The following is a 12,163-nucleotide window of genomic DNA, read 5'->3' on the forward strand; positions in this document are numbered from 1 at the left end:
TTTCATATCTCATCTTCTGCCAACAGTCCTACAGAATGGAAAACTTACATAAGAACTGTGGCATCAGGATCAAGGTTGTATCTGCAGCTTTTTCAACAGATTTAAAATGAATCTTTATGACACTTATTTTCCTCTGTCAGAGTAAGACGTAGCAAGAACCGATACTGCGTTCAATCTCAAAGTACACTTGAAGTTCTTCAAAAAGTAATATTCATTGTTTCAAGCAGCTTCCTTTTCAAACTGTTGCAAATTTGATAACTTGTTTTAAAATAGTTGCTGATAAACTTCTTTTAAGGAAACTTCAGTGCATCTTACATAAATAGTCAGTACAATATTTAATCAGTCTTTGAACTTTTCTACATGTATTTTCAAAGCAACATGGAATATAGACTTAGAATCTTAGTGCTCCTGATCTGTATGGGAATCAGAAGTACATGAATGGAGTGCAGTGAAAGTTGAGCACATCACACTTCTAAATCAGGTTAAAGAATTGTCCCTAACAGCAACATGCAGATAACTTGGGTAGATCAACGTACATAGAGCAGAAAACATTTAACAAACGCAGCACAACTTAAGTGGAGTCTTGACATCAGTTTGAAAAAACAATTCAGAAAGACAGACGTTTTAAGACTGAAGCCATTCTCTATTAAACTTAGTTTATAAGACAGAAACCAATTTTTAAAACAAAAAAGGCAATTACGTGTAAGGCTTTAACATCTCTTTGTTTAAGAGATGCAATAATAAAATTCAGGATACAGGGATAGTTAGATGCATTACATTCATCATTGTGCATCTTAAAATGAATGTAGGCAACAGAGAAAATAACAAGCTACATAGTAAATCTTAAGGGTCTTTTCCAACCTAAATGACTCTACGATTCTAAATAAACCAAGCTTTTGAGATTGGACACTGTGTTCATTACAAATCTTAACATGAAATGTCCCTTGTAATTTGACTGGATCTTTTCTACCATATTACACTGATACTAGCAAGGGGGGGTGTGTGGGGTGTGCAGAACAACCCATTTACAATTTGGAAGGTGGAAATTTTACAGAAACTTTTGAAGGAAAAATTGCAGTGTATTATTATTGAAAGCAAAATTAACTTTGAGATGCTGTAAAAGGAAAATGTGACCTCAGTGAATTATCATTTTAAATAAGATGTGTCACATAATTTCAATTAAGTAGTTAAGCAGAGGCAGACTTAATACCAGAATGTGAACTAGATATTTGACAGTTTATAAGCTTCCACTGTTGTCTATAGACAAAAGCAGAACAATAGATTAGTAAATTCTTTCTGATCTGATATTTTGATAGGACTAGAATCTGCTGCCTAAGCCACAAATTCTGTACCTAGCCTTATAGAAGATTTTTCAACCCATATGCATATCATGTTTAAAGGCCCTTTTCCAAAAATTACTTTACATAAGTTCAGGCTAAAAATGTACACACTGCATACCAGAAAAGCTGTGATTTTTATTTGAGTACACACATACACACAAATTTGGTGCAGCAATAAATGTGTGCTGGCATGAGGATGGCTCAAAAGATAGAGGTGCACAGATGTACACAAAATGTGTACAACATAAAACAGATGAAAAAGAAACCCCAGCTTTTTCTTACCATAAAATATTCAACATGCACATCCCCCCTACTCAGATACAAAGAGTACATTACTCACAATCAAAGGAAATACACTACATATCAGGTATCATGCAACATATCTGAGGTCTGACTTAATTCCAGACTTAGCTTGTGGAGCTAATGTTAAACTGAACGAGAAGATCTGACCAGCAAAATGTTCTATAGAAAATTTTACTTATTGTGACTATAAACCACTTTTTTTATTATGTGACCCTGTGTTAACTGGCACAGATTAAGAAGCATCCAAACAGTGCTCTCAGCAGACCTGAGAGACAATAACAAGCAACTGTTTGCAGACAGTTAAGACAGTAACATGTTCTTCGTTAACATTTTAAAAAAACTGAAGAGTTTGAGATTCTGGCTCTGGCAACTCTTTTTGGGATTTTCATCTTTTAAAATCGTCCTACTAATGCTGTGATGCTTGTCCAGATGGTATTCTACAATATGAATAGAGCTGAAATTTTAACTGGTTACAGTAATACAAACTTGGCTTATTAATATCAAATATGTACGATAATTGGAGGAAAGGAACAAAACCATGGAAGCTGAAGTACAGTGAAACTAAAATCAGATTAGTTTGCTGCTAACCAGGTCAATATATAGCTTGATTAGGATAAATTTCAGTCATTTTAGGGCTAACATCATGTAAATAGCCATCTTTCAAATAGCAGCAAAACAAAACCATTAATAAATTGACCAAACAACGTAATCTTCTGACAGAGTATCTGAATTATTAACAATTTGGGAAGGAGAAATTTTAACATGAGCTTTACCTTGTTAAGACAATTAAGATTTAAACCAAAAACACTGCAACAGTTAATCACAGACTATCTACAGAGAAGCAGAAATTACATTTAAAGTATCTGTGATCCATAAGGAAAACTTTAGTCAAACTAGGTGCTGTCAGCATGAGATACAGGAAAAGCTGTGTAGCATTTGAATGCATGAAAAAGACAGGAAATTTTGGAGTAGGGACTCATTTTCTCACATGTCCGTACTGCTTATAGAACAATTAACTCTCCCACACCAACAAAAGCCTTACAAGAAAAAAAATTTTTAAAATGGAGAATTTTGAAGAATATTAAAATAAAAACTTTGGTTAAATAACCTCTGTGACTTAAAAAAATTAATTGCAATTATTTTTGGAAAGAGAAAGAAAATGTTAATTTCTGAAAAGCTAACACAATTATATATTCAACTGTCAATATGCATCCCCGGTTTCTAAAACTGTGTCAGAATGTACCTGCTTCCAAGAAGTATCAGTGAAGCAACAACACACAATGACCGAAGCCACTACTACTACAGAGACAGTAAAAAAGCAAGAGATATTCCTTAAAAGGTTCTTCTTTTAAATAAAAAAGTAAAATCAGCTTAATTTTCCTTCACATAAGGGATAGCACTGAGATCATCAAGATGAGGCAAATGAGTAAAGAAATTTGTAGTCCAGTTCACGTGAAGATATTCTAAGCAAATCATACGAACATAAATGAGTCTTCTTTTGAGCACTTCACCTAAGCACTGTTTAGCATCACTCAATTCTATCACAGGAAAGACTATCTGCAAGTAATGAAGTTGAGAAATAGATGACTTCAGAAATAGAGAACTGCACACGTATGTGCTGATCTTTCATTAATGCAAGATTCAGGGTATAGTAAAAGACAACACATTTTATAAACTATGCAGATATATACATATTTCTTACACTTTTCTTTGCACTAGTTGGAAAATACTCAACCTATTTTGTGCACAGTTTATGAAAACACGCACTTAAAAAGCCTTCTATTACCCACCTATCCATACCATTGCTAAAATCATTACAGCTTTTTTCTCTTTCATATACAAACAGTATTATTTTTCCAATCCAGCTTAAGCATGTGATCAAACTCATTAAGAATTAATACATCAACTGCATTACTTTCATTTGCAGTAACTACAATTCTAGTAACCACAAGCTATTCAGCTACCCTAAAGCACATAAGGCTGCATAATTTACATATTTAACTAATTATTTTTGATAGTATACTTTTGTGGAAAGAAGTTATCCACATCGCTACAAAAGTCAGCTATTAATTCCTTACCCTTTCTCAAATGTCACTTATATCAGCTTTTACAGATACGTACCGACTGTTTTCTGCCGTACTATGCTTCTTGCCTTTTCTGTGCCTGGAGAGCCAGTGGTTGTAGCACTGCGTTGTCTCATTGGTGCTTGTCCAGGCTGATCACGGCTCCAGCCTCTAGAAAAGGACTTATCAACGGAAGATTTTGGGAATTCATGCCCAACTCCTGCAAAAACAGAAGTGCAAATCTACTCACTTCTACTCTGGTATCACCAGATATTTGTAGTTGTGTTTTTTCAGAGAGTTTTAAAGTCGGATAGAATAAATTATGTTATCAAAGCAAGCATGATTTTAAAAGCTAAACAGCTCATTACTGGTTTTTAAATACATAAACCCACTCAGCTGGCATTAACACTGAGGGATACTCAAACTTTTTCAGAAGTGTTGGTGCTATTAAACTATTGTGATTTTCTTTTCTGACCAATCAAGTGCAAAACCACAAGAAAACTGGGTTTACAAAGGTTGTGGCCTGGTAAAAATGTCTAACTATAGAAACTTCTCCTTTGCTGCTCCTATTTAGACAAGACACACAAAATCATACGTTACAGACCATTAATATTGTGGGTTTTTTCCCAAATAATTTCGTGACATTTGAGGAACATGAAATAAAGATGATAAAATATTTTAACACCAAATGCAAAAGCAAAAGAATGGGATGATGGGCTCAGAGAACAAGGCTCTTTGGAAATTCACAAAAAAATACTATGCTAAGATTAAGAAAAGACGGAACAAATTCAGATTTGACATTTCTATTGAAGTAAATAAAGCTTATATGAGGAGCTATCAAAAACAACTGTATGCAAAAAAAAGTAGTGATCTAAAGAATATTTGCAATGTATTTCTTTACCCACATTCAACTCATATAATCCAAAATTATACTTGATAAAAAATTACAATCATTAAAAGGGCATCTTCTTGGAAAGTGAGCCCTAGTACAACATGTTCATTATTATTAGCAAATGAACAGGGCCAAAGAAATTTGGCATAATTTGTATGGTATTTATTACTTCCAAAGCTGGAGTTAACTCTGCAACTCACATTTAACAATGGAGGCTTTCTCTGGAACTCTATTTCTGAAGGCTAACATAAACTCCTCTCATGTGGCTCTGTATGGGTGATACAGATGATTCAAAATGTTTTTTGTATAGTTATTCAAATAACTATACACATTCTTATCTCGTATCTGACTACTATTTTTTTTAACTGAGTCTTTTGCAAGAAAATGAAGAAAGCTGTATAGCATAGGAAAACAAAAATGCATGGTCTGGAACAACCTCTCAGGGTCAACTACAGAGAAATGTATTTTTGTCCAGTTGTCACACCCCAGAAGAACAAAACGGAAGTGTGAATAATGCCTTTGCCCAAGATGAGAAATTTGGAAGCATGTGAAATGTTTTTAGCAAAGAACAGCCTACAGGAACATCCTCTTTAAGAGAGCAAAATGAACATCCGCATCTCACTAACAAACCCTAGGATATTGTAGGAAGTACCTTCCCCCAGGTTTGACTGGAGAACCACATCAATTGGAACACAGAGATGAAAAAGTAGACTAAAAATTACACTTTTTTCCCATCTTTATTAGTCACCCTAAATACAATCCTGCCTCTTACTATTAGATCTCAAAGCACTTTTTAAAGGAGAACAGTATCATTACCCATGTTTTACAGAAGTGGAAACAAAGACAGAAGTGATTGCTCATGGTCACATGCAGAAAGTCTCTGATCTGGGAGGTTTCGCAACTCTCAATCCAGCACTCTATCCAGGAGGACAGACTTCCTGTCCCTTAACAATTCCAGAACTGTACCATTATAAGCAAGTAGCCACCTCCTCTCCCCATATTATGTCCTATAGAGTATTTCCTGCATTGTTTAGGAATCCGTTTAAACACTGGTACCATTCATAGGGATAATTAAAAGTATCCTTTCTCTTAAACAGTCCAACAAGGTCACTTCGACAAAACCTGTCTTCAACATGGCTTAGTGGTGAATTAGAACACAAACAAAACTATGTTAATCTTACATTTCATCTTTAAACAACATTCATTGGATTTCAGGATCAATATTCCAATTGTGCCTGCAATAGCCACTTGCTAGCTAGCTCATTTTTTACCAGATGTGTAATCTTTGTTACTTTCAAGAAGTTATGATTGGAACTCAACTATTTAATTGCTTTGATAAAAGGAGAAAGGCATAACCCACTACAGTGTAACATTTTAGGTTAAATTCAACACACCTTTAAGAACTACGTTCCATATGTGCTTAACTATTTGCAGGATTGAATCTTTAAGTGGAGATTTTGTGGTGGTTCTAAAAAGCAGCCGTATCTTAAAGAAACGGGGTTATTTCAGGTGATAGAGTTTAATTAGGTGCACTAAAAAGGCTAGACCAAAATTCTTCTGTGCCCAACATCTCACTATCCCAGCTCAAATTCAAACGATGTGTATACAGTATTGTCTTACCTTTGCCTTTGTGTTTTTTCTGCTTCTGCTCACTTAATTTATCCAATGGCAAGTCACTGAGGTCCAGGCTGTACAAGTTTCTAGCTAATACTTTAGTTAGTGTCTCCATTGTCAGTGACCACTCAGTGGCCAGCTCTTCCCAATATGTCAGCGATGACATTACACACAGCAAGTCATCCCAGAGTTCTCGAGAGATGTACACATTTAGATTCGCTTTGATCCAAGCTACTATAAGAGTCTAAAAGAATAAAGTGAGAAAAGTTGGGTTCCGAACATAAGATGACAACATTCAAGTGTTACCGTTTAAAAAGAAGTTTCTAGCTGCCCTAGAAATTTCTGTGTAGTCCTGACATTCTTCTCCTCACCAGTACACACAGACTTTTCATGAATTATCAAGTGTTATGCTAACATGGGCTTCTGACTTAGACACAGGAACAACTAGTTTGACTCATGAAAGATCTTTCGGTATCTTACAAGCTTTGCCAAAGAGTTTTGTAATACTGTTCTCAATTAGTTCTCATCACATTCGTATCTCGTGTAACCTTTTTTTTTTCCTACTAAAGAATCTAGAGACTTTACAGATCCTATTTACAGAGAAGCCACCACAACAGCTCTCTACAACTATAAACTTTGAAAGGATCTGCTACAGCTTACTGTAAGGAACAAAAAAATCAGTTGGTTAGGCATGGATGGCACAGAAGATTTTGTGCTGACTTGAGCTAATTTTGCAATGGAAGCGGGCTAAAACTGCACACATTGCCAGTTATCACAACTCAACTAAAGGACAGGAATTTAATTTCATAGTACCCCAAAAACCATTGTGACAGTGTCATTAAATATAAGACAGAAAGTAACAAATGTAGCCAGTTCTTTAACCCACACCATTCACATTATCTGGGTAACATGATCAATGATTTAAGATGACAAACCAGCTAACAGTGGTTGTTGCATCTAATCGCTTGGTCAAAATTAAGCTGGATTAATTAAAGTGAATTTATGTTTAATTGCCTGGAAAAGAGGTCCTGCAAGTCTTCCAGCTAAAGTAGAGTTTTTCCTTCCTTGATACTGCAAGAAGGTTTGGGGTGGTATTTTCAGCACAGATTCAGTAACCCTGAGCAGCACAAGTAGCATCTGTTCCCTGCAAAACAGTATTAAACTTGGAGTTACCTTTTTGTTATACTTCTGTATATACCAGGATACTTTTAGAGATAATAACCGAGCTTGACTTGCTCAAACACATTCCAAACAGGACACAGCGATTACAAACAGCCTAACTTGGTTCTGGCAAAAGAAATTACTGTCAGAAAATACTGACAGATTGAATGCAAGTCAAGTTAAAATGGAGTAAATCAGCCATTTGAAATCCCCTTGCTACTACTTTCTTATGATGGAGAATAGTGGCAATATACTACCTCGTTAGAGACAGCTATTTAAAGGAGAGGGTGAAATAATAGAAATGAATTTGAAAGTGGGTCCCTTGTACCTGCTAGGCACCTTAAGCACTGGAAAGGAACAAAACAGTTAAACAGTACACGGAGCCCTGTACACAATTACAGATCAAGAGCAACCCACATCTGATTATAATAGTTATCCATGCTTATCTGAGGATTTTTGTTTATTTTTAAATAAGGCTGTGAAGCTTCAAGTATGTTTTCATATTTAGCACTGACACGAGCAAAACGCCCTGGAAAAAAAGTCATCAGTAGCTCCTTAATAGTAGTCTGTATATCCTAGCTTACTTCTTTTTTCACTGAGGGCTAAGCTGCCTCAAACTAACTAGGTGGTTACTACTGGCTTTAACAGAGCAGATAACCTCTTCCCCTCTGGTAAGTTGTCTGTGATGTTAAAGTCCATGTATTTACTGATTTAGAGAAACTGGTTCACATAGTCAATACCACTCTACTGTGTTTACTACCAAGTAAATTTTCACATTTATCTTGTGAACTAATAGTCTAAGGATAAAAGCATTAGCATTTTACCATGTCTTCTTGTCCATAGTCACTTGGACTACCATGTGACGGTAGATATTAAGAATGCGTTTACACATATCAGTGTGTTCATCCAACAGAGCTTTAATTTCATTTGCAGGTTCAAGAAAGAATATATTTGAAGAATTTATTATAAAAACCTGTAAGTAGAAAAGAGTGCATGTTACGAGCTTGAAGCACTTTGATCTTTTCATCAATTCAGTTGATAGATTTTTCTCTTCCTGGTTACTATGATTAACAGAAAAGGCTGCATATACACTCAGAAGTATATATTCAAATATGTTAGCTTGATGTGATAATAAAGTAACAATAAGACTGATTTTTTTTCCCCATTTTTTTCTACAAAACGTGTGTTTATTTTTGCTCTCATAGACAGATGGTACAACAAACTACTCAATACTATTATTTTAATATGATGGACAAAAATGTCCCAGTAAAGAAGTCCACTGCACAAAAGTTCCACCTGTAAGCCAGCAACTGACTAGCATAATATATGCTAAACTACTTGAAATAGTCCTGGTACACAGTGTGTGCTTCAGCATGACAAGGCCTGTATTATGTTCTGGGAAACTAAAGCATTCATCCCACTGTGATCAGTAAGGCTTATGAAAGGCTTTAACATGAACCACTTCTCCAAAGTGGTTGACCTCATTGGACAGTGAATTAGGGCTTTCAGAATGAAAATGATGAAAGCCAAGTAGGCAAGGACACTGCAGGAGTTACAGGAGCTACTACTGAAGCGTTGTTATATTTTTATATAAGTTTAGGAATTACTTGAATCACGGTGAGCCCTAGATTTCCAATTAATTTTTGTCTTTCTTAATCCACATGTACAGGAAATCATTGGTTCTACAGCTGTAATTTCCCTCTGCTGAGAGCTTTGGATTTTAATAATTAAAAACTATTAGTATGCAGCTTTACATTCACTAGCCTCAACTAATGAACCCACCCTACTCTAAGTGCCTAGAAATAAGTCTATGCAATAATTAAATGGGAAGAAAACTCAGGACAGAAGTCTTGGATTCTTGATTCACAGAAAAAGTCAAATGTGGTTCCAGGTCGGGAAACCTCTCAAATTCAGATATGGTACGGGGTTAGAACGATGTCTTGACTCCGTTTTGGCCTAAAAAATATATTTGCTGGTCAAATGAACCTTTGTCTAAAAAAACTTCAACATGAAGAACCTCCTAGGCACTCTCAGATGTGTAAACCTTAGTGATACATTGCAAACCAATAAAGATACTTCACTGTTTCTTTTCTCAGAAACACTTCATAATCTAGTCATTGTATGCAAAGATTATGAAGCTTAAATTATTGTAACATACTTGAATTTAAAAGTTATTTCAGTTACAAAGTTTATTTCTATATATAACTGTACAACACAATAGGAAACCCTATTCAGGAAATCATTCAAACTGTGGTAAAAATAATGAGTTCTAATCAGCATGGTCACCCATGGTAAAAGTGCAGATGGTGGAGTGGCAAATGCACATGTCTATTTTATTTTGTTTAGAATCAATTTTCTTCTGGATAAAAGGGTATTATGGAGGCTACAGTCATATACACACCTGTATGTATGTATGTATGTACGTGCACATATTCTACATAAAATGCACATTTTATATGACCTTAAAAGCATTTCAAAGACCCTCAAGTTATACACGCTTGATTTTCTATATCCTCAACTTCAGTAAAGCATTTTGCTGAACATTTGAAAGTAACACAATTTCTACCCTGCCAAATTTCCTAGAAGCAGTTAGTAAACTTCTGTTAGGGAACGTCAGCAACTCTCCCATTCCTTAAGGACACCACTGAAGTAGAGAGTTGTGGTGTCTGATCAAATTTTTCAAACACTTATGTACTCATCCAATCTGTAATTCAGATAAAGATGAGAAAATATCCCTGTACACCTTATTATTCAGACTAGGAAAACCGCAGGTTCAGATGTTTTGTGTGCAGTGACTAATAGCTTAAAAGAAAAAAGCTTCTCATTAAACACTTACTTAGAATAATTTGATGATCTGGCACTCAAACAAGAATTATTTTTTCTGTGATACAATGCAGAGCAGAATGCATGTCCTGATGCAAAATTCAAAGACGTTTTTACTGTGTTATCCAACACTTGTGTATACATTGTCCTACTTCAGGTCAATAAAAATATAGTGAACCACTGTCATTATTCTAACACTATTTATCATCATACTTTTTAAATCTAAAATAATTTATACAATTCAGAGATGCTTTGAAGGAGCATGGGTTTCCCTTGCAGGAGTATTGCACTATATTCCACTCTTTATGTACTGATAACGAGTTTTATTATTAGGATGAAAATTAGATCTCAAGTCTATTTCATACCTGCAATATTGACTGCACTCCAGCTCGTACATTTTGCTCTTCAGTATCAATTTCGGACATTTTATGCAAAGTGTCTTCGTAACAGCCATTTCTTGCCCAGTTTGAATTTCTAACATGACTGGAGTTCATTACTTTTTCCTGAAAAATATTTTTTTCTTAAAATCCCATAGATTTGTAGACAGGTATTTTGGTTTATATATTAAAGGAAAAAGGATATAATAGATATTAAATAATGAACAATGGTAGACAGATGTTTAAGATGCATCTGAAAGACACAGCTATATTTTAAGAAGTTTGTAACGATTATTTTAAAGTATCTGGATGAAATAACTACTATTTACCTTATCCTTTTATTGGTATATAGTTTTTACACAGCTGAAAGTTGGCATACTGTATAATCCACATCTTGAGAATAGTTCATAAAACTATATGAAATTTTAAATTGAACTAACCATCTACAGATAATGGATCAAATTGGTAGCCCATTCACACACTGTTTAATTACCCTTGAGTCTCCCCAACAGATGCTCTGACATCAAATTAAACCACATATAATCTGTTGAGGAGGCCAATTCTGTGTCTACTAGCGTATCCAAAAGATGCACAAATATTAACCAACAATATTTTACCTCTTCTCTTTCTTTTGCTTTCTCTGATGAATTGTGGTCAACAATGCTTTCATCACAATCTACAGTTGTGCATTGCATTATTTCTTCAGGTTCTTTCATAAATAAAGGCTTGTCTTCTTGCTGAATCCACTCCTGATACACCTTTACCACTTTCCTCATGGCAGCTGCTTCACATATTGGCAACAGAAATGCCTGTGAGTAGAAAAAGAAACAAACAAAAAACCAATTACAACACTTGATTTCAAGTTGGGCTCTCTAATGTAGAGGTTCTAAGGGATAAGGGGGAAAAAAAACAATACAGCCACTGTAGGATCTTAAATAAATTACTCACTGCCAAAGAGAGAGATATGAGAATCCATACAGGCATGTCTACTCGACACCTAGCCTGCTGAAATTAAGGCCCAAACACTCATCAAAAGTATGCAAAACGAATGAGCAGAAGTTTCTATTACAACATCTTCCATTCAGAGGACTTGGAAGAGTAGAGTTAAACCAGTTCTAAATGACTAACAGAAATTCAAGTGACATACATTACTGGTAGGCATGTATCTTATTTTTAGCTAAATGAGATTTTACAAAACAGTATCCTTAAAACAAATAACTCCCTGAAAAGACGTCAGAATTATTGTTTCAAAAAATCGTGCATTTGAGTCAGTGTGACAGCTGGTTAGTGCCCTCTTCAGGAGGTTTTCTGTATCTGCTGTGCTGGTAACAACTAGTCACAGATCAGAAACTCTTAATGTTAGTCAGGTTTTAACTAACTATAAATACGTTTACTGAAGACCATGATGTCCTAATTGTATTAAAAAAAGAACAGATAAACTACGCTAAGACATAGTTTTATGGAGTCCATGGTGTGAATGTTGAAAACGCATTGCCCATGTCTTTAAGGAAGGCCCACTTGATACAAGTGGTACGTCTCTCTGGAAATGGACATTTCATACCAGTACCGCACTAAAAAGAATTTTGCTGT

The 12,163-nt window shown here is 35.1% G+C and overlaps 1 protein-coding gene across 9 annotated transcripts in view; it reads right to left on the minus strand.

Annotated features, from left to right (window-relative positions):
* RALGAPA1 (Ral GTPase activating protein catalytic subunit alpha 1) overlaps positions 1-12,163 on the minus strand; it is a 138,915-nt gene that overhangs the window by 94,773 nt on the left and 31,979 nt on the right. For all 9 annotated transcript variants that reach the window (XM_076345047.1, XM_076345046.1, XM_076345045.1 and 6 more), the window contains exons 11-16: positions 11,191-11,382; positions 10,562-10,699; positions 8,198-8,346; positions 7,227-7,356; positions 6,219-6,456; positions 3,765-3,926 (exon numbers count right to left, since the gene is read on the minus strand). In XM_076345047.1, the coding sequence (XP_076201162.1) occupies positions 3,765-3,926; positions 6,219-6,456; positions 7,227-7,356; positions 8,198-8,346; positions 10,562-10,699; positions 11,191-11,382 (1,009 nt within the window). The remainder of the gene's footprint in view (positions 1-3,764; positions 3,927-6,218; positions 6,457-7,226; positions 7,357-8,197; positions 8,347-10,561; positions 10,700-11,190; positions 11,383-12,163) is intronic.

This window comes from Aptenodytes patagonicus, chromosome 7 (genome assembly GCF_965638725.1).
Source record: "Aptenodytes patagonicus chromosome 7, bAptPat1.pri.cur, whole genome shotgun sequence".
Taxonomy (NCBI): domain Eukaryota; kingdom Metazoa; phylum Chordata; class Aves; order Sphenisciformes; family Spheniscidae; genus Aptenodytes; species Aptenodytes patagonicus.